Genomic DNA, 23,669 nt, shown 5'->3' with positions numbered 1-23,669 from the left:
GAAATCAAATTCAGAAAAATAGGAAGTAAATAATGAGAATGACACGTGCCACAAAACACAAAGGAATCAAAATATAGGAAACTGTTCAAAAACACACCCTCCATGATAGTTTATGTGTAAGATCTGTGACATTCAGCACTAGATCTTAAGTGAAAAAATGTGAACATGTCATCAGAAGTTCATAATCCTATGTTTTTGTTCCCACCATCATTCTATAAATATTTTATGATAAAACAATATAATAATTTATAACATAGGTAAAGCACTACAAGCTGTTGGATCTATCCCAAAATTATCATTTCAGTTTCAGTACAGTCGTGAATTAGAAGAACTTCACATAGACAAAACTATTAAACAATGGCATAAAAGGACAAGCATACAATTTGGTTAAGGTATTAGTGAAAAAGATGACTTTAATTTTGATCTATGGTAAAAAATACCTTGTTTATTTTTTCTTACAGAATTCTCTGAGACAGAATTGAGATTGTTCAGGATTAGACTTATTTTGCTACTGACAGCATTTGAGATCAAAACCACTCAAGAAACAGAAAAATTCACAGTTCATTTTTGATCAAGTAAATTAATTTTATAAAACACAAAGATTTTTTATAAAATACAAGATTTTATAAAATGCATTCTACACTGAGATCATGTGCCAAGTGTTTGGGGCAAATGTACTGTACATATCTGTTCCAAAAAAAAAAGACTTTAAGTCATGTGCTTAAGAACTTCTAGAATAAAACAGCCAATATAACGAATGCACTTTTAAATATCATGACCTAATTATAAACTGAGCAAAAGGCATTAACTGTATCCTTGGTGACACACAGCAAAGGAAAAACGGAAGGATATTAAGTTTCAAATAACAGCTCAAGAGCAAGTCAGGTGGCAGATGTAACACAACCGCTCTATTAACCCACCATCACAGGAGGAAAGTGGAATGCTGTCCTCTCTAACTACCAATATTGTATTGTTAATCCTTAATCCTTCCAGGTTTACAAGACAAAACAATGTATTCTGCTATTTCCCATTTCAGAGAAGAAAGCTCTAAGACACAATCTGTAGAGCAGCACCTGTGTAAAGATTAGATTTTGGTATAATGTCCCTGATTTATCTTTTTTATTTCTCTTCCATTTTTCTAAACAATCCTTACCTTTCAAGGTGGCCTTTTTCAATACCTTCATTGCATAAAGCTGTCTAGCATCTGATCCTGAGATTTTTTTGACAAGGAAGACCTGCATTAAAAATTATAAAGAATTTTTAAAACAAAATAAAAGCAAGTCAAATTAATGTATTTTGCTATGAAATTTGAGTAGTCACTATGATTTCAATGCAACTCTGTTTGACAGCGGTAGATTCTGAAAAACCAAACCTCCTTTTATTTCTTTCCTCCTATTCCTTTATTTCATAATCTAAAAGGTTAATTCAAGATACTCTGCCAAATTAATTTCAGTGAGTAAAAAAAAAAAAAAGGATTCTCTGAGAAGTTCATCCAAATTGGAAACACAAAAATCAGCTTTTTAAAATTAATCTCTAGTTTTATCTTCTTGAAATTCATAGGGTGGCACAGCAAACGTGCTAATAAAATAATTTTCAGATATGACAATAAATGTGAACAAAATTTGATACAGAAACCTATATAAATCAATGTATAATTAAATAAATTAAAAAAATATCCTAGTGTTGCATGTACCAATAAAGAAAAACCAACCTCAACAAAAGGGTGTTTCATTTCCTTCTTCAGTACCATGGAATTTCTTGCCTGGCATTGTTTCTAATACCCTTAACACAAAAGTAATTCCAGTAGAGACTAATTTTAGATTTAGAAATTAAAATAAATAAATAAATAAATAAATAAACCAAACTGTCACAGGTTTTCTGGCTATGGATATGTACAGACACATGGTACATTAGGAAGTTAAACATGTTATATGAAATATGAAGTTTGATGTCTGGTTTTATGTCCAGTTCTCACTTATGTTAACATCCCTTGCATCATCCAGAGACTACCAGATCATCATCAGGAGACCTTAAGAAGCACAGAGATTTACTTTCTTTGAACTAAATATGGAACAGTGACATCTTCACAAATTATTGGAACAAAATGATTTATGTTTTTTAAAAAAATATTGATGATTTTTGCATAAAGGCTAAGACAACTGAGGACAAGACTGGCATTTTACAGAAATTTGAGTCAGCTAGACAGTATGTTATTTTTGATTTTTTTAAACTCACATTCCCTTTTCTCCCTCCCATTAAAATGCTGAATTTAGTATTATCAATAAAAGTGAATGGTGAAATGATCATTTATTAGCTTACTTCTCCTTACCCTTGAATGATTTACTTCTCGTGATCTGAAGATTTCCAAATAAAAACTTTGTTATGATTCTGGATTAAAACAAACCTTTGAAATCAGGTCAATTCTTACTAGTACGAATACAAAATTTTATAGTTCCTAAGCACCTAGATTTCCAAATTCAGCTGGAACAATAATGTGACTAACAGTAACTTACTACCATGAAAAGACAATTGGACCTATTTTTCTAATTTTCCTCCATATCTAAGGTGGGTTTTTCACATGCTAGACCTTAACATCACATTCAGAACTGCAATTAAGGCTGAAAATTGATGTAAATGCTCTGCTGTCTTGCCCTACATATTCTATTCAGTCTTGATGATCCGTCTTGCCATGTGAACTTAATGTTTTGCTTTCAAGTTGGATTTGGACAGCTACTAAAAGTTTAAAAAATTTATGCTTAGTGAGATCGCAGTACTCATGAAATGCTAGAAACATTGAGTCTTTAACAGATGTTCAGATAAGTATCAAGGTACATTGCACCTTAAGCAAATTATGAAAAATAATGAACATGACTGGGGTGTATCACATTTACTTCAGTAGCCATTATTGCCTAAAATTTTTTCATTACAATTGCAACATGTTACAAAAAACAACTTCTGCACTGGTAATGTCCTACCATTAGCAAGCAACAATACTTGCAAAAAAAACCTTTCAATCTGCACCCTCTCAAATAGAGTGGTAGTTAAAGAAGAATGACGTTCCATTTTAACTGGAAATACCCAATTACTTCATATCAAGCCATTTTTTTATTCAACTTTGAAACCCACATATCATGCTAACGTGCAAAAAAATTTACTGCTTCAAAAAGATATGCCACAATTACAGTGCCTAGTTAGCACTAATTTAGAAAGCAGTTTTCACTTGCAACATTGCCTTAATGCAAAACCGTGGCTGTTCTAAATATTTCACAACCAGTATTCAATGCTATATTCCTGAATAATTGGTTCTACAAGAGTTCAGTTACCAACCTTCCCAAAGGATCCTTGTCCTAGTACTTTCAGAAGTTCGAACTGTGAAGGGTCTGCTTTCTCATGTCCTTCCTTTACATGGTGAGTTATTGCAATTTCTTTAATATTTCCTTCTTCCTGGCAGAGGAAAACAGAGGAATAAATTTAGATTAATGGTTTACAAATATTTACAAATTCACAATATGCTGAAAAATACCAGTGCCGCTGAACCCAATGAACAAGCTGATGCCAAATATAGGCCAAAAACCACTTAGCAATGCTATTTGCATAATTAAGACAGGTAGCTCTTTGTTACACCTTACAGTCCAGTAACAACTGAACAACGTAGCTTAAACTTATAGCATCAGGATCCAGACAATAACAGAGTTGACAGAAGTTAGCAATTCCCAAGCTTTTCCTCTTTGGCCTATATTATTGCATTCATATTTCTGTTCCAGATTCACAACCAATTAATGGAAACCAATCTTCTAAGAATTTAGTCATCTTAAAGCACACCTAGAGTGCATCAAATGGACCAGATGTCTTTGGAAAGCCCTCCTTTTTAACACTTGAATGAGGACCACTATGCTGCAGCAATGCTAATGCTCATGTTTTAAGACAGTGAGAGACTCAGGACATTTCCACACAAAACAACACTCTCCACACCACTTCAGTAGCAAGCTCCGCCTGCCACTGACAAAATTCTGATGAAGAAAGTGTTCTGCCACTCTTGTCAAGGAGAGTCTATCCTATAAAAACTGCCCAGTCTTCATCTTTTCCTCTTCTGTGAGAAACTGGTCACCAGAAAGCTCTAAGCAGCAGTGAATCTTATCTTCTTGTGCTCTGCACTTAATTCAGTGTTTTCTGCACTGAATTTGAAAATCTCCTGAAAAGTGAAACTCCTTGTCAAACAAGGAAAGAATTTCAGAACTTACCAGCATCAAGAAAGTAAAAAACCTGCATTCTTGTTAATGTCATCTGAAGAGCTATCTAGGCATTACACGTAATCCAATCTACTGTAAGTTAACACACAACTGACTGTTAGTTAACATAAAGCAATATACTATCTACAGTTTTAACTTCTTATTAATTTTCTATTTCTTCTGTGGGTTATAGTGAATAAAATAAATCTGAGAATCCTTTTCATCAATTTAATGAGGAACTCTTAGACCTGTTTCACAGAATTGCAGACTGGTTGACATTGAAAGGGACCTCTGGAGATCATCATGTCTAACCCTAAACCCTTTGCTCAAGCAGGGCCACCCAGAGCCAGCTGCCCAGGACCTGAATACCTCCACGGAGGGTGACAACCTCCTTCTGCAGCCTGTGCCAGGGCTCAGACAGCCTGACAGTGAAAAAGTGTTTCCTGATGTTCAGACAGAAACTCCTTTATTTCCCTTTTTACCCATTGCCTTTAGTACTGCCACTGGGCAGCACTGAAAAAAGCTCTTTACACCCTCCCTTCAGGCTGGTCAAACATCATTTCACCATTGTGGATAACTGAATAAGCCCAGCTACTTTTTTGTCCTCCATGTATACTGAAACACTTAGTTTCTCCATGATTTTCCTGGGGATTAAGGTCTGGCTGACTAACCTATAGTTTCCTGGATCCTCCTTCTTGCCCTTTTTGGAGTTGACATTTGCTTTCCTTGAGTCCTCAGTCAGCTCTCCCAGCCATCATGATAATTAGAAAATAATCAAGCTGGCTTCACAATGAGAGCTGCCAGGTGTCTCAAAACTCATGTGCACTCCATCAAGGCCCACAGACTTAAGTACACTCCGTTAGCTTAAATATTCTCTAACCTATCCAGTGGCAGGACCTGAGGGAATGGCCTCAAGTTGTGTCAGAGAATGTTTAGTTTTATTTATATATTTATAACCTTTAGTTATATAAAGGAAATGTTCTTCATCCAGAGGGTGGTTGGGCACTGGAACAGGCTCCCCAGGGAAGTGGCCACAGCACTAGCCTGGATTTGGCCACAGCACCATTTGGACAGCTCTTGGGCACAAAATGAATCTTAGGAATGGTGTTGTGCAAGACCAGCAGCTGAACTTCAATGATCTTGAAGAGTCACTTCCACCTCAGGATATTTGAAGATTTTCCTCTAAGAGTATGTATTCCTCACTCCAGTCTTTCCTTTCATCTATATGCACCAAAATGTGAACTAATGAGTTAGAGTAATAAGTTAGTAGAGCCAGAGTTCTAAAACTGTGTTTCTGAAACACTAATTTTTAAGTTTTTCAAGCATTCTGCAAAATTTATATGCAGAAATTAGTACTGAAATTATCCTTTTGCCTCTGATCATTTCAGTACTGTCTATAAATGCAAAGCAGCTGTCCACCCAGGTCACCATGTTCTAACACATGCTTCTCCCAGACTGACAATTCTTCTTCAAAAGATTATTTTTTTTCAAAATATTACAAAATTGGAAATGAGCTGCACATAAGAAATCCTGAGAATGCGTGTGAGAGTCTGTATATATTAAAAAACTCCAGCACGTGATTTGGAATAATGCATAGAACATGCAACTTTTAAAATCAGGGCGTGAAAAAAGATACTTTAATGTGAAGAATATAGTTCTAAGAATAGTTTTAGAACACCCAAGACAAATCCAAGATGTCCTCTAAGTTTAGGTGCCTGTTTCCATTTTAAGAAAGTCAAAATTTTGCATGTGTGTGCGCATAGGCATGCTGAGTACTCCACCTAATAACCGGAACTTCTGTCTTTTCAGGAGAAAATGCTACCACCATTGACTCCCAGCTGAATCTTTACAGAGTCTGAAAGAAATACTGTTTCCTTTTACTTGTCAAAGGAATAAATTGCTGCTGGACATTTTTGGTTTTATCTTTTAAATTAGTATGTGATCAGTTGGATTACATACTACTTAAACCACCCACTGAATCTTGGAGAATCCCAAAGGAGGAACAGAACAGATCAGCAAAACAGACTGCCAAGTACACATTACTTCAGATACTTTGATTCATTTCTGCTTATCTGTTTTAGCTATTTGCTCCCTGGTAATCATGGGAAAGTCAAAAACACGTGAAACAATGTTCTCAAAACTTTTTTACCTACTGCCTTCAGGGATGCAAAGTAATCAGGTGGACATAGGAAGGAAATGGAACTTTCGGAGCAAGTCCAGAGGAGGGCCATGAAGATGGTATGAGCACCTTTCCTATGAAGGCAGGCTGAGAAAGTTGGGGCTGTTCAGCCTAGAGGAGAGAAGTTTGCATGGAGACCCCATAGCAACATTCCAGAATCTGAAGGGGGCCAACAGGGAAGCAAGAGGGGGATCCTTCATCAAGAACTGTCGTGATAGGACAGGGAGTAAAAAGTACAAACTGAAAGAAGGGAAATTTAGATCAGATATTGGGAAGAAATTCTTTACTGTGAGGATGGTGAGATACTGGAATAGGTTGTCCAGGGAGGCTGTAGATGCCCCAACCCTGGCTGTGTTCAAAGCCAGGCTGGATAAGGCCTTGAGCAATCTGATCTAGTGGGAGGCATCCCTGCCCTGGGCAACTGGGTTAGAATTAGCTGACCTTTACAGTTCCTTCCAACCCAAACACTTCTATGACTCTATATTGCTTTAAAAGCATTACAAAACTCAACAAGAGCAAGAAAAGAAGAAAATATATTAACTTGTTCTCTACACACAAACGAAATTTATTATTTCTGAATGCAGTGCAATTATTATGCAACCAACTTTCCAGTGGTTATTTTGAGCACCCTTTAAAAAACAAAACAAACCCCAAACCACCACTTCACATTCCTGATACCAAGAGAATATTCCCAGACTTGGCATTTTCTCAGGACTCAGTTACTCTGCAGTCCATAAAAGGCAGACATAATAGAACTCTGTTTTAAACTAAAAGGAACTCAAATGATATCCAACTTTAGTTTGTTGGTAATACTTGTTTGGGAGCAAGATGTATGAGGAGCGGTTGCCCACAAATCTGTAGTTTCCTTTCTGACATAACTGCTGAATGTTTGTTATTTCAATCTAAACAGTGTTCTTTCTGCAAATGCAGTTAAAATACAAAACCTAAGCTTTTTATAGAAAAGCAAATTATACATAGAAATACACATATATATGTATACATGTATAGAAATACAAATTATATTCAGAGGTAAGCCTCACTATCTACCTGAATTAAAATACAAGTCGTACACACTGTAGAAAGAGATCTCTATTCTCAACTAACTGCACTAATTACATCAGATGATGGATGTCACCTTGCAGTAAACTGGAAGAGAAGCCAGCCATTCCATCTGGTACTGAATTGGTTGATCATTCCCTGGTACTTGGTGAAAACATTTGTCCCAAGTGATGAACCGACAATAAATGAGATGCTAGAATACTTGGGTCCCCCTCTCCTTTCTTCCATTCCTTAACAACTGTCATGCAAGTACAGACAGTCAACTCCTCAGTTGCAATGGTGGGGTCTTCCTTCCAGTTACAGCTGTACCCTACTGCCTACATTTTATTTCTGCTATTTATAAGCTTGGAAAGCTCCCTTTTCTGAACTTATACTGCAGCAGGGTCTAAATCAAAGTCTCAAGACATGATTTCCTCTTCTAAGCACACAGTTCTCTCAAGGCCTTCTTCACACTAGAAATTTACACTGCCTCAGAAAGCCATTTTAAAAAAAAAACCAAAAAACCGAACATGATGTGAGTCAACTTTCAAGTGGTTGCTACTGGCTTCCACTACAGTGAAACCAAATACAGAATAGAAGGAAACAAACAGAAAGTAACATTACTCTGTGTTTCCTTAACAATGTAATAGTGTTAAATCAACACTGGCCTAGAAGGGAAGTGAGTGAAAAACAAGTTTAGGTATGAATTTAAAATACCATATTCCAGAATAATTTCCTGTACTGATACAGTCAGCAAGTCAGAAGTATTCTGGGCAGTATCTCCGTATAAGCAAGCTTATAGTAATATACCTCACAATATATTTCTGCACAAGAACACACACATACACATAAGAAAGAACACCAGATAGACCATATGATGCACACAAATAAAATCTGAATGAAAATTTTATAGGAAAGAAAGCGGGATTCTGCAACACCAAGGGCAACTCGTTTTTATCTTCGGTAATCAGCTGCAAATTAGAAGAGGAAACATGCTTGCCAGTAAAACAAGAAAAAGACACACCTTCTAGGGAAGTAATGAAAAACTATTTAATCATTATCAGGTTATAAAAATAATAGCATAATCATGTTGCTGGGAAAAAAAAAATCAATATTTTAGGTACTTAATGAACATTAAACACTCATTTTGCTCAGAGTAATTGAATTTATGTGAATTTCCTTTACTTTCACTTATTAATTCAAGAGTAAATTAGCTCTGCTGCAACATAAAATACTTGTATTTGTTTCTGAGATCTTATTACAGGAACAACTAATAGGTAACATGTTAAAAGAAAACCAGGCTTTAAGCCCTAAAGGAAATAGAGTCTTACTAGGCACGTATTTCTCAGTAGTAATGAAAAAATCCAGAAAAACAAGAGAAAAAGATGAGTTTATCTATACACAGACTCTTCTGCAATTTACCCTTCAGAATTCTGAATTTTCAGTAGGAGACCTGAAAACTACTCTCTGTAAAGAAACGGCCCATGCAGAGCTGGATGGCATAAGCTCATCAGTGCAGAACAAGCTGTATGTTATCTGCAGACCTTTTTCTGAGCAGTATGTTCCAGGGACAGCTGAAAAGCTGGTCTAGGACTACTTAACTGGGCTCTGAACTGCTGTCTAGAACTACCAGTAAAATCCACATTACCATTGTGACACTTGTTAGTGTTTAAATAGCACCTCAAAAAATGGAAGCATTCTTAGTCTACAAATTTTATGTAAAAAGGACAGAGAAAAAAAATCAACTAAAGATTTAAATAATTTAAAAAAAAATGTATGCTGCAATATTGGCAGAATTATTCACAAGGAAATACTCCAAATCATCTAAACAGGCAGCACAGGATCAGATCTGTGCTCTTACTCATAGCAGGAAGAGGAAAGCCATTCAGAATAAGGAATATTAGCACATCCAAACATCATAGGAGTCTCACTGCACCTAAAATTCTCAGCCTCAGCTTCCTGAAAAAAAGGCATAAGCAAAGTGTGAACATGCATGATGACAAGTGCTTGGCAAAGAAATTTCAAAATACAGGGACAGAAATAGGAAATTCAGCAAGAATTTACTCTTAAAGAAGTATAAGAACTAGATGTGAATTAACTTAAACAGAATGTAAAAGAATAAACTGCTATGTTATCTATAGAAGTCTTACTTAGGAAAGGTGTTTCTGGAAGACAGATTTCTGCTTTTCTAGATACTCAAAATTATGGAATTATGACCAGAAATATTTTAAACACTTAAATCTTAATGACAATATATTTTAAAATAACAGTTATTAAAAGAATAACTAGTTCATCAGCTTCACATTGAGTGACAAAGATTTGACTGTATATTTTTCAATATACTGAAAGTATAAATTAAAATTATGATATGCATAAATTGCTCCAAAGGAAAAAAGCAGCAGAAACCTAAAAACCGTAAAGTTTTAGTGCAAAAATAATAAGGATTGGTGTATTTAAATTGCTTCTACACACAGATGACATTTAAGGGATGTAACGTCATGAAGTGACAGAATTGGAAAGGTAAGGGAAAAAAAAAAAATACAGGGAAACATTTACAGCTTAAGACATTCAAGTCAACAGCATGTGACTCTAAAAGTAAACTGGACCCATCCCGAACAGAAAGACTGACTCCATAGTCTCTGCTGTTAGCTTCAGTGAAATGAAACTAAACAGTTGACAAAAAGCAAGATAACCAAAAACTAAGATTCCTAACAAAGATAGTTATGCACAACAAGACCGGGGACTGAAAGGGTCCCGGAAGATTTTATTTGATTATAATAGTGTGGGATTTAAAAAAAAAAAAATAACAACAAAATAATCTGATTAACTATGCAGAGAATAAGAAAAAACCTGGCAGGTTTAATTTTTTTATCATACCAAGAGCAAATATAGGTATGTGTAGTACATACCACAAGTACCTAGAGATTAAGGCTTTTTGAAAGAACATTCTATTTATTTTTAACATGTTGAAACACTTCAAAAGGCTTGACATTACTTTTTGGATTACTCTGAAGCCTGTTATTGTGGAAAATTGTTGTTGTTTGATAACAAAAAAGGATTAACAGAGCTAAAGGCTAAACAAAGTAAATGAAACCTTCACCATACCCAAGATCCACCTGGAATTTAGAAACGAATTTCTGAGAAAGTTCTCTTTATAAAAGGTTGATTTAGAAAATCCCTGAAGTCATTATTGTGCGAGACATATGATGAGTAACTATCCTGAGTCCTTTGCATCAGGAAGGGAATACTGAGGATAACATACAACAGCTGCATGCTGTTACAATAAGGGACCCAAAAGAACTGAGTGCAAAACAAGGCTGGCTGTATGCTCACTTCCCCACAAAATGAAAATTACCCAGATGAAGGTGAAAATCTCCTCAGAAGTGCAGTGGATTTCAGCTAGCAGATGACTAAATACTGATCAAAAAACCTCCCCTCTGCACACTCATTGGCTATATGAAATATAGTAAGAAACACAACACCAAACCTGTAACATCAGAATTAAAGGTTTCATGGTTGAACAAAGTAAAAGACTACATACTAATCTCTTCTACACATAACAGATGGAAGTTAGGAAATAAAGGACATAAAAACAGAACAAGGACAAAAAAAATTAAGCTCACACTTGTTTTAAATAAAACCTCTGAATTTCACAACACAATTTCTGGACAGAAAGAAACCCCTGTAGTATCTTTGCTTTTAGAACTGAGAAAAAACTTGACGATCAGTAAGACATTTAAATAAGCCTTCCAATAAGAAGGACTCATGACTAAGACAGATGTGGCTATACATACTCAAGTTCGTTAAAACCCAGTGGGAGGGAAATTCAACACATGCAACAAATCCTTGGGTGGGTCCAGTAATCATAAAAGTTCTTCCCGAACATCAAACATTGTTGACATGCTGACCAGAAACTGTAAAAATGAGGTTAAGACTTTGACTTAAGGTAAACATTAGATAATACGATTAACCAATCTGAATATCAATAAATAACTAAAACTTCTATAATAGCTAAGCCATCTTAAGCAACTGCTAGAGAAATTAATTTAAATGCTGATAATCCTGGTTCCAGCTTTACCCAGGTTTCACCTCTACCTGTTAATTCTGTACTGTTCTTAACAGAGTAAAAAGGGTACAAAACAGAGCCATCTTTGACATATAGTTACTTACCAATGTAAGTCTTAGTTATGACTTAATTTGCTCCTTAAGAATTTTTCCAGATTTTTCACTGTAAAGTGATTTTCCAGCTCCTGTTCTTGTAAAGTTTTCCCTGAATTTTTATTTTTACTACTTGACTGTTTGTGTTTTTCTGGAAGCCTCTGCATCACTGATTTATGCTGCACACAGAGCAATAGCTGCCACACTTCCAGCCACAATCCTCCTGCCTCGACCTGCAGTGACCACAGCTGCCGAGGGACCAACCACGGGGCTGTGTTTAGTGGTGCTGAGAGTCCTTCCAGGAGTCACTGCCCCAAACTATGCAAGACTTTTTTCTTAATACACCCTTTAGCATTTAACTGTGCCAATATAGTGACTTTAATACTTCTTTCAAACAGTCCCTATTAATACATTAAAAAATGTTGGTGGGATCCCATCAGAAACTCTTTAGGGAACTATTTAATGAATATTTTCTGTTTAAAATCACATATTACAGTATTTTTTGTATCTGTTTTATATGGGGATAATTTACACATGAGAAACAGCCAGAATCACCATCAGGAAAGATCGCAGTTGTGGAACTTCAAATTCTATAGTCAGGAATTAGAGTAAGAGAAAAAGAAATCCTTTCGATAGCTTTAATCATAACAATTAAATCAACACCATATTGTCCATATTGGTGAATACCTTCCTCAAACATCACCCATTTTTCAACATAAGGTCTAAAACAGGGTATCAGTCCTAAAATCAGTGTATGCTGTTGACTGTACAATTTTCAAAAAGCAAATCCAATGAATAAAGAGCTAATTGCAATCTTATTTTTCTCTTGAAAAATGTGCAGCAGCAAAGATACTGCTTTTATCATTTTTCATTTGTTAGTACTGATTATGTTGCCACATTGATTTTTCCATTTTCATTATGGAAGTAGCAGCTTTGTTTTCACCTCTCTCTATCTCTTTTCAGGAATGTTTTGTTTCCTTTAGACAAATGCACTTTCCTGAAGCACATGTACATTGAGTACAAGCAAAGATAAGGCTGAAAACAGAAAAATGGATTCCACAGCAATTAACTTAATGCTGCTCCAACAATGGTTATAGGTTGCATTTTACTACTTTGTTAGTCTTCACAGTACTGCTAAGAGCTCTGCTGGACATGGCTGTGCTTGGCAAAATATTTCTCTGTCACAGGCATCATAATGTTGATCCTCATAATCAAATAAACCATTTCTAAAGTATTGACTATGATATTAAACCTTGGTGCTGAAGTTACATAAAGCAGTTATATCCTGTAAGGACAGTAAGGTTACTGAATATCGAGTGATTTTAAAAGGATGACTCAATGTTGGCACAGCTCCCCAGCTCATATACAGAATTTCCTTTTCCTCCCCTCCCTTGAATCCGGAAGTCTCCTAGATGCATTTTTACTTTCCCAACTTGCTATGAACATAGGATGAATTTTCAGCATTATCTGTAGAAATGAAACCCTCCTTTTGAGCTATATTCTTTGAAGTAATAAAGAGCCAACAAACTGAAAACAAATTACTTTTACCTCTTGTATTAGAGCTTATAGAAATCTTCATTAAGGTAAAAACGGGAATTAAAAATGTGAAGAGTGTTCTAGTCTAGGTATTTTTAAATATCTTGGACACGTTTTATATACATTCATACATTCTATACTCTTTACACTCCTATCTTCAAATTCAAAACTACCTTAAAAAAAAACAAACTTACAGTCCATACTTCAAAATCTCCCATTGTTTTGGTAAGCAGCGTTACTTAAGAGCTAAATCATGGACTAAAAGCCATTCTTTATATCTGTGACTAACATTCAATTTGAGTCACTTTACAGAACTAACCACTACTTATATGCTCATACACGAACAATTGTTCTAAAAAGCTGATTAAAAATTCTACTTCTGAAGGTGCAATCATTCCAATGCAACAAAAAGCAAAGCAGTACCACCCATAAAATTAAGTCAAGCTGATCTAAGGATATTCTGTATTTGTTGTCTGTTTTATACTGCCAAAGAAAAGCAAGAGTAGAGCAGAAGTTCTAAATGTGGACATCTGAAGTTAGAAATATAGGCTTTCACAATTTATGTCTTTGCTTCTTTTTAAAAGATGGAAAAACTTACAATTTCAACTAACATAATATCACTTGTTGCAGACAGCATCTATTGTCTTACCTGATAGAAAATAAGATTTTTGAAAAGAAAATTCTATTTGTAAATGTTTAGTTTCAGGGTCTGGATTTTTTTTTGGAAAATCTTAAATTGTTAGGAACCTCAGAGGAAAAACAATTTGTAGAGATAACAGTGAAAAAACTGTATTTATGTATTTATTCTTTACTCTTTTTCATTTCTGCCTTTTTCTGCAACAATTTGAGATCTAGAAGGTTTCCTATGTCTCTATTTGTTCCACGTAGCCAACTCACAGAATGAAGACTGCAGACCTGACTGCTGAGACAGAACTCCTCCGCTCTTTTGGTTGTACAGATGAACCAAGATAGGAATTTGAAGAATGAATCCTGCCCCCTTTCCTGAGAAACAAGCCAGAGGACAGGTAAGGCCCAATGGATAAATGTGGTTCACCAGGCTGGGAGTGTAATTCTGAAAATGCTTTCTTTCCTTAGATGAAAATATATATTTATATAAAATATTAAGGCCAGGACAGAAGCAGGACACTACCCCTTCCTTTCCAATGGAACTGTGAGCAGTAGGTTGCTTGGTAGGTAAGTTGAGGAATTCCTGCATGCATTTTAAAAGCTCAGTGTCACCAAAAGCAGTTTTGCAGTGCAGTCCTCTTTTAATCAAACAGCACAAAATTATCTCATGAACTGAAATGTGCTTGTCAGCATTGGAAAAAAATACTCATTGGGTGGAACTTGCATTTCCCAGTAACTCTGAGATAAGTTTTTTCCCTACTTGTTAAGCACTAACATTTCAGAGAATTGTAATTAAAAAATCCCTAACTAATTCAAAGTTAAAAAGCCCCAAACTATTTAGAAGGGAAAATAATCCCTGAGCATATTTAGCACCAATCTATGAAAGCTATGAATCCTGCTTTATTACCATGATTTCCTGAACATATACTGCAATCTATATGGATTGAAAACCGTTAATTTGGTCTGCAATAGCTAGCATTTTAAAATCAGTAGAATGTTGAAGACAACCTAACCAGGCAGCTGTAAGTAGATAAAACATTGTCATTTTTTGACCAAATTTCTGAGGAATACCTTTCATGTTGCTTGTGGAAAAGAACTGTAATTCAGGACTATGAGTTGGTAAATATTTATTTGATAAGGTTTACACTGAAAAACCACTTGATTATAATGCAACCTATGTTCTATTGTTTTACACTCATGTCTTGTTCTGGTGTTTCACTTATGGCAAGAAAATTCCATTTCATTTTTTAATGCATTGCAAAAATTAATACAATTGTTTAAACCAGTACACAGGCTAGTACATGTCTACCAGTTTTACGAGTTAACAGACCTTCACTTAAGATGTTAAGTCATTACACAAGAAGGTCATGGGGTTTTGTACCCCCTCACTGAAAACTATTTGCAGACTTACAGAAGGATAAATGCAAAAACTGATTTGACTTCCAATGACAAAATGTTCTGCCCCATTGCACATTTATCTGTAATGTTAAATAGTTCTGAAACTATTAAACTAAATAGTACTTGAGGTGATAAAATACTCCACGACTAATTTTTCTCAACTTAAACCTTTTAGTGCTTAAATATATGCCCAACAAGACAAATTACACAAATAAAACATATGCTGTGACTAAATAATAATTTAAAAGTTGAAATAACCCTAACACTATTATGCAAACATCACTACTCGTCATATCATTTCAGAAGTAAATTTAAGATATTACTAACCCTGGGTTATTTTAACTATCACCACACAGAGCCATATTTTACAGTTTAAAGTACTATATGGAGATGTAACTATTAAAACAACCACTAAGTATTAAAAATATGAAAGTTTTTAATAAAACTTGACTCTCAGTGAGAAAATATACACTAAACTCACATTTAACACCCCCCCCCCCAAAAAAAAAATATAATATAAGTTTTACATTATTTACATACAGGTAACAATTTCCTAATAAGGCTAAGTTATCAGCAGGTATCAACTTAGAAACTTCTACAACATATGAACATACCACAAACTTTTTTTAAGGAAATCCAAAACACTTTGTATGCAAACAACACTGATTCTTAAACAGTGAAAGACTAAAACTACTCTGAAAGTAGAAGCTAAATTAAAGTAAAACTTCCCCCTTTCCCCCTCATTCTCTTAAATAAGAAACTAAGCTCACCCGAACAGAGCGAACACGCAGAGCCAGAAACTTAAACATGACTAAGAAACCATGATGTTTGGATTTTCTGACTGAGCGATCGTAAGTCTAGCAGGGAAGACCAACCCTGGCGTTTCTGCTGTGACCAGCTGTTCCGGCAATTAGAAAATTTCCTGTCAGGCAAGTCAGACACAGCTGGGGGGTGGGGAGAGAGAAGGGGGTGAAAAAAAGCTCAAAAAAAATAGAAAAGACATTAAAAAAAAGACATTGATTTCACACACACACACAGAGCTGTGATAAAGACACACTGGGCAGCAGTGGTACTCGTGTTGCTGATACTTACAGAGATCAGCACAGGAAACTTAAGCAGATTGCCTGATAGCAACAGGCTGCTGCAGATGTTACTGATTCCCGGTTCCCAGAAAAGAACAAAAGACACCAGCATCTCTTTCAGACATCACACTACTATGCAACATTTCACTGATTAAGCACAACAGCAAGTATTTTAAGTCCTATATGTGATAATCGTATTTTTATGAATTTAACTTTACGAAATATTTTAAGATATCACGTATCACTACCTTATGGACTTCAATGCAGAGAATGCATAAATATTCTTTTTTTTTACTACAGTTTAGTTAGAGGACCAAAACTACCTTGTGTCTAGTCCTTTGAAATCCTGCACATTGAAAATGCTACACAGATGTTCCAGGCCAAGGCAAACTGCAGAAATATTTGAATTGGATTGCCCAGCTCAAATGTCTGACTTATGCACCAATATTGTATTGCTCTGTAGAGAGTGAAGTTCTTGAAGTAAAAAAGATCCCTAAGATTTCTTTCAATGTTTAAAAAGCCCCAAACACTTCAAATGTTTTAGGAATTAATATTCAATCTAGTTACTTTTCAAACAGTAAGAGATTAAATTTTCAATTTGATCTCTCCAGATTTAGTATGGGAGCTATTTTCCTGAATAGTAATATTATCTTAAGTTTTTTTGATACTTGTTAAAACAATGAATTCCAAAGTACAGGCTCCTTTAGTGAAGCAAGACTGTTTTTCAAGTAATAAATAAACAAAGGCAAGTAAAAACCTTTAGTCAAAGGCATATACAAGTATTCAGCTATAAACATATCCAGGTGATTCTGTTTAGTGACTACGTATCAAAGGAAACCTGCAGAAAAAATACTGTAGTCCTGCTTGCACAAGACATGAAAACAAACCCACCCTGCAGACAGCTTCCCTTTACTGGATTCTAAAAAGTATCTGGATTACTGCGTTTTTTCTTATATTTCAATTCCTCTTCAGAAGACAAAGACAGTAATTTAAATGACAGAACACATTGCTATCTCTATCCCACATCCTGACTCCCCACAGTATCAGTTTCTAGCTTTTCCTTTAAATTGGGATTACACATCTCCTCAGCATGAGCCAAGAACCTCTTCTCAAAATGGAGAGGTGAAATAAAGACCTGACTTTAGCTATATGCAGAAGCAAAATTGTGCCCTTTTAGTGTTCTCTTCTACTCCTGTGGGTCTTTATTTGTGTCACATCTGCAGGGATGATCTTTTCAAATCTGTGTACTGAATATAACAACTATTATTATAATAAACACTACTACACAAAGGAGGTCTTTGTGACTCAACTGAAGGCTCGTAAGTCCTCAATGCCATGTGCTTTATACAGTCCAGTGTGGTACTTCCTTTTTGGAAGAAACAGTCTCCTACAACAGCAGTAACACAGCATGAAGAATTATTGAACATTAGTTTTAAGATGAACAAAGCTTCTCTAATACAAGGACCTTACTGCAACACAAGGATTTCAAATATTTCATAAATAGCATAATAATTACTTGAAGCTTTACTCTCTCCAATTGTTTAAAATTTGCAGCTACTTCCTCCTTCAAAATTGAAATACCTCAAGAATTTCATTTTGCAGTTTAACAGCAATATAGTTATTTTCACTTGGAAAACTTAAAAGAAATTTAAAGAAATAAATGGGAGACCATTCAAGCTCTCTGCTTTTACGTTGTCAAGAATAGATACAATTACAGTAAAAGCAGAGTGACCAGGAATCTTCAAGTCACCAAATTAAACCCTGTGGTACCAAAAAGAGCTTAAGGCAGATATGGAGAGTAAATCGTAAGAGCTTCTTTAACTACAATATTACTTCAAGATGAAAAGATACTGTGGATAAATAATAATTTTCTTATCTTTTGGGTAAAGGTTAGAGCTTATTTTGCTGCAGATATGCTGTATCTGCTAATGGTGACAGGAATAAGGCATTTCAACTGAAACATTTGTACAATTACTGACTACTGCTCTCCCAAACCTTTTATGTGACCTCACAGTGAAGTACAAAGCAGAGTGCTCAGGGGTCAGTGGGGTTATTTCACAACAATAGCTCTCCTATAACTGGCATGAGTCTGGCAGGTGGAAGAAATTTCTTGTGTTCTGGGAGAACACAGCCTGCATGGTTCCCAAAGAGCACCAGCAGCCAACCAGAAACATTAAGATATAAGCTACACAACTCACTTTGAGAATCTCTCAGAAGTGAGCTTGCCCTTTAAAATATTTCTTCGCATGTGAAGGAAACAGGTTAGAGGGCAGCAGTCCCCAACAGGGAAGTCTCTGATAAAAAGAACAAATTGCTCCAGGAAGTGGCTTACCTACCTTAAAATCTTTGATAAGGATTTGTATTATACTTGTTTATCAGGAGAAACAACTGTCTCCAAAACAAAGGGAATGTAGCATGCCTGTCAGTCACAGTTCTGTCAATTACAGAACTCCACTTGCACAATGCATTTCCTTCTCCTCCAGTACAGAAATACAGTCAGTTCATTTCCCATCTTCCCCTCCTCATTATTTAAATTGGATGATCTAAGTTTACAAAAATGAAGATAAATGCTGTTTAGACCTTCAAGGGAACAGAGCCCACAGACACTATGGAGAGTAGAAGAACTGAAAAATGCTGAGGAGCACTCCAAATAATACAGAACATTTGGTAATCTCTGAGTTTTATTGAACACTAAAACATTTAATCTAAATGGAATCCATCAGGTAAACTGACAATCTCATATACCCTCAGTTTGAGAAGTGTAACAATCCAAATTAAATCTTTACAGGGCTAGAAGAGCAAGGCTCCATAGTATGGACTGATTTACATTATTTGCAAAAAATAAAGAAGCAGCACACATAAGGAATGAAAAGCCCTTGTTTGACAAAGGTCAACAGTTGAGGAACAGAGCTCTAATTTTTTGAGTTTTCAGAAGCTGAATACTTTTCTTCATAATAAATATATTTGTATAGCCACAGCAGCAATATTCTATTAAACAGGGGGTGTGGCAGCTTCCATCTGTCAGTTTACAGGCTTTGCGAGGCTACCATCTGTTTTCTCTCCATTTAACAAGTAAGCAGCTTGACTTTGAACATTGCTTACACTCTCAAATTATTCAAATTTTCTGACCAAGATCCAGAAAGTATCCTGCACCTAAGACACGTAATGCAAAATAAGTCACTCAGAAAATCCAGCAGAACACGTCAATGAAATTTTTGCTGTAACCTTTCCTCAACACCTGATCGTATCTTGGGGGGAAAAAAGTATTCCAGGGCTTGCCTTCTTTTTATAAATATATATATATATTGCCTTCTTTAGTTTGATACCTAAGAGCTAACATCTCAGACCAAATGGTCTGCACTATTTACAAGGATGCTGTAACTTCTTACTTACATGAAGATCTGCAAGTTCATTCTTAGACAGGTAAGATGCATCATGTCACTAAGCTGCTAACAAAATTCATCCAAATTTCAGCAGAGTAGAGTGTCTTGGAAGATAATGAATTCCAAATTCCATCATATTAGACAAAAAAAAGCACTCTGCCTTTTTTCATACAAAGCACAGTCTGGTCATTGACAAGGAAATGACTGGATTTCATTTTACAGGTGTAAATTGTTTGCCTAAAAAAAGCTTCTTTGTTCAAAAATCAAGTTATTTGACTGTAAAATAGAATTAAATACATGAGTACGTATATCTAAGTATAAATATAATATGCTAAATATAGTAGCATACACTGAAAGGAACTTAAGAATTACAGAATACTTTCAAGTACAAGTTTTGTATTTGTAACCCAAGCTATTACAAGTAGCTACGCAAGTAGCTGTTTCAGCTAAAATTAAGTGTCAGTCTGTAAATAATGAAAAATTCAAAACTTGGATTATGGACTATGAACACTTGTGAATCCAAGTATTTCCCTAATGTTCAAGAAATTACAGCTATGTCTTAAAGCCTCTACCACAGTACCAAGAATTGTAATAAAAAAAATGACAAAAATACATACACAGAAAATTGAAATGTTAAGGGTGTATTAGCAAAAGTAAAACAAACATATCGAAATAATCATCGGAAATGCCTTCATTGTCATGTTAACAAGCATGACTGCTCTTGAACATGGAAACTGTTACTGATTACCTGAGCAGGAATAACCAACACAAGTTCAGAGTAGTCCTGAGCTGGTGCTTCAACTTGCCAAAAGGCTAAATTTCTGAAACATTGAGTTCTCACTAGTACAGAATACTAAAACTTGAGGTAAAACTAAAAATCAGTTAAAGCCTCTCTGAAATGTTTTAAAATCTAAAAATCTGTCAGTTTAGTTATGGGTTTTTTTCCTGAATTTTCCGGAATAATATTCTCATCCTACATTATTTTCACAGATGAAGACATAACAAATGAGATTACCCCAGATTACTCTGGATTTAGTATTACTGCTTCAGTAATGGATGCTGTTTGCCCATGGCTGTAACTGATGAATGATCTCCCTCTCCTTATCTTGACAGCCCCACGACCGTGCTTTACAGATTTAGTGTAAATTGTACAGTATATATGCATGTAAAACACACAATCTCAGCAGTGACCAATCAAATTCAATACTTCAACAATGAGATTGTATTGCCCAGTGCTTCAGGTTGTTTTTCCAATGTATTCTGAAGCCTTTTTTAAGATCACACTTTTCTTATAAACTCTTTTAATAAAAAACACTGATTGGAAAAACTACTGACTTCTCTTTGAAGCATTTCTTACTCTACCTTTTGCCTACCCACTGACTAGTCATTGTTACCTTAGTTACATATTTTTAGTAAGAGGATGACAGCTGAGATTTATTTTTTTATCACCCTGATCAGCATATTTCAATAAGATTTGTTTTGATTTAGTTTTAATTCTATATATGCTTAAATTCTGTTTGTTTAAAAGTAGGGCCAAAGCAAGAAGTCAAGGGTAGTAATATGACCCCACCACCTGCACTGAAGAGGTTCATTGGAGGCTTGAGCCTGAATAGGTTCCACTTCTGCCTGTACTGAAAAAGAAACCAACCTTTAGTCCTTGCAGGTTACAAGAAAGAAATTTTCCTGCAACTTACAAATGAAAACTTCCAGTGAAAAGAAAACTTCCTACAAATTCTTGGAACCTAATATTTTTCGTATGTTTAATAATTAGGTTTAAGCTAGTAGAATGCAATGATAATACATCAGTTGTACTAAGTGTTTTATCAGCTACATAGAATCCAGATAACAGAACAAACACCACAGCACAAATATGATATGCTCTTCACATACACACAAAATGGGAAGTCACCTGCCAGACTACCCGCAGTTTCTGGTTAGCTTTAACTAGCAATAAAGCATGCAGCATGATTGCAACAGCTCAAAATGATTAATTGGCTCAGTTAATTTACTCAATCTCTATGGACACAGAGATACAAAAAGCAATGGCAGACAGCACGAAAGTGAGAAAGGTAGCAAATAAAAGGCTTTAAATAGCCTCCTCTCTCAGTAATATCCACTTAAGCTTTCACATTAGGTTAAACTTCAGCCAGCTGTTCTTATGTTTATTTCCTGATGGTCCCAGGTAATTTATGAGATACAGATAAAAAAAGTTGGCAACAAGCTCAAGTCAGATATAATCAGCACACTTGTTGCAATAAAGCTAGAGTACTGAGTGAGTCCCCTTTTAAAAGAAGCAAGACTTTGAACCATACAGCATCTTGAACTCCTTAGAAATGGGTATCTTTATAGCTCCTGCTTTTCCTAAACCAACCACCAAATTTGAATCACAGCCATGTAACTCAGGCTTTCCTGTAAATTAACTTTACTTTTGCCCAAAAGAAACAATATATCATTTGATGCACAATACACTAGAGAGAGTTCCCACGTACATGGAACTGTGTTAAGTTTTAATATTTATTTTAAACTTCCTATGTCATTTGCATTATTAGCATTCTATCCTATCACTTAAGACAACAAAAGGATGCAGATTTCGAGCTTTCACCTTCCATCTCCACAGAGGTATGGCAACTTTCTATCCTGAACTTGCATACTTTACACATTTACAAGGGTTTTGTCTTCTTACTTGATTTGCTAGTACACCTTAGGCATTCTACTGTCCTCAGTTACAGCTGAGAAATTGCATAAATTGTTAGCAACTATCTAAGTGTCCCAAGTCCACTTAAGTGCAAAGTTAAACAGAACAACTTAAATGAGTTTCAGTGGTAATTTAAAATGGTCCGTATCTTGCACTAAAACTGATTATGAAGCACTGACATAATCTCACATCCCAGGTGATAAAATACTACTAAAAAGTAGTATTTTATCACCTGACTGACAGCACTGGTTAGCTTCCAGCTATAATTGATTGAGCAGCTGTAGTAATGTCTCGTTTAAAAACCCCTAGATTAATTTACACCACAACTGGCAAACTTTTACTCACCACAGCCTAGAGATAAATGCGAAGTCTATTCTTAAAATACTGCTCTGAGACATTAAAAAGCTAAAACAATCTTAAGCAAGCAGCTCAAGCATGACAGAAAGAATACCAGAGAAATGTTTTAACTTTTTGATGTTTACACTGTATCAAAATCAGTTGCTCACCAAAAAAAGCAGCAGTTTGGAAATTTCCAAAGGAAGTACAGGGAAACATTTGTAAACATCCAGTAATTATCAAATACTGATAGACAAGTTCAATAATTTTGAGGGATAAACCTTAGCTGGCTTCCAGACACCCACTCAGCCACTTTCTCAATCCCCCCTCCTCAGCAGGACATCTAAAAGAAAACCTCATGCACTGCCTTAAGAACAGGGACAGCACACATCAGTTACCACCATAGGCTGAAGAGTATCAATTTAGGGAAAATTTATTTCACCTGTTCCCAGAACAGTGAGAAACAAAGATGAAACTAAAGCCACCTTTTTCTCCACCTTCCCCTTCTTCTCAGGCTGATACCACTCTTCTACCTCCTCTCTGTCAAACAGTACAGGTGGAATGGGAATTGCAGTCAGTTGTTAACACCATGTCTGCTATTTTCTCAGTTTTTCCCTGCTCCAGCACAGATCCTTTCCACAAAGTATAGTTCTTCAAGAATAGACCATTCCAGTCTAAGTCCACCATGAGCTGCAGTCCTGCCAGAAAACCTGCTCCTCTGTGGGTTTCTCTGGGCTGCAGCTCCTGCTACCAGCCTACTCCGGAATGGGCTCTCCTCAGGCTGCAGCTCCCTTCAGGGCACATCTACCTGCTCCAGTGTGGAGTCTTCCACAGCCTGCAGGGTGGAGATTTCCACTGTAATCCTCCAACAGGCTGCAGGGGACAACTTTGCCTCACCATGGTCTTCTCTGGGGCTGCAAGGGAATCTCTGCTCTGGCACATGAAGCAACTCCTTGTCCCTCCTTCACTCATCTTGGTGCCTTGCAGGGCTGTTTCTCTCACACTGTT

The 23,669-nt window shown here is 35.8% G+C and overlaps 1 protein-coding gene across 4 annotated transcripts in view; it reads right to left on the bottom strand.

Moving 5' to 3' along the window:
* The window catches only part of RPS6KA3 (ribosomal protein S6 kinase A3), a 74,049-nt gene that overhangs the window by 35,838 nt on the left and 14,542 nt on the right, over positions 1 to 23,669 (bottom strand). For 2 of the 4 annotated variants that reach the window (XM_086879921.1, XM_086879922.1), the window contains exons 3-4: positions 3,328 to 3,444; positions 1,154 to 1,235 (exon numbers count right to left, since the gene is read on the bottom strand). In XM_086879921.1, the coding sequence (XP_086736047.1) occupies positions 1,154 to 1,235; positions 3,328 to 3,444 (199 nt within the window). Of the gene's footprint in view, positions 1 to 1,153; positions 1,236 to 3,327; positions 3,445 to 6,378; positions 6,522 to 23,669 lie in introns of those variants that run through there. The other 2 variants (XM_086879924.1, XM_086879923.1) reach the window with 2 other exon arrangements.

This window comes from Cyanistes caeruleus, chromosome 3 (genome assembly GCF_971803275.1).
Source record: "Cyanistes caeruleus chromosome 3, bCyaCae1.hap1.1, whole genome shotgun sequence".
Classification (NCBI taxonomy): Eukaryota; Metazoa; Chordata; class Aves; order Passeriformes; family Paridae; genus Cyanistes; species Cyanistes caeruleus.
Note: the sequence above shows the minus strand (reverse complement) of the source record. Positions and strands in the feature narration are given on the sequence as shown.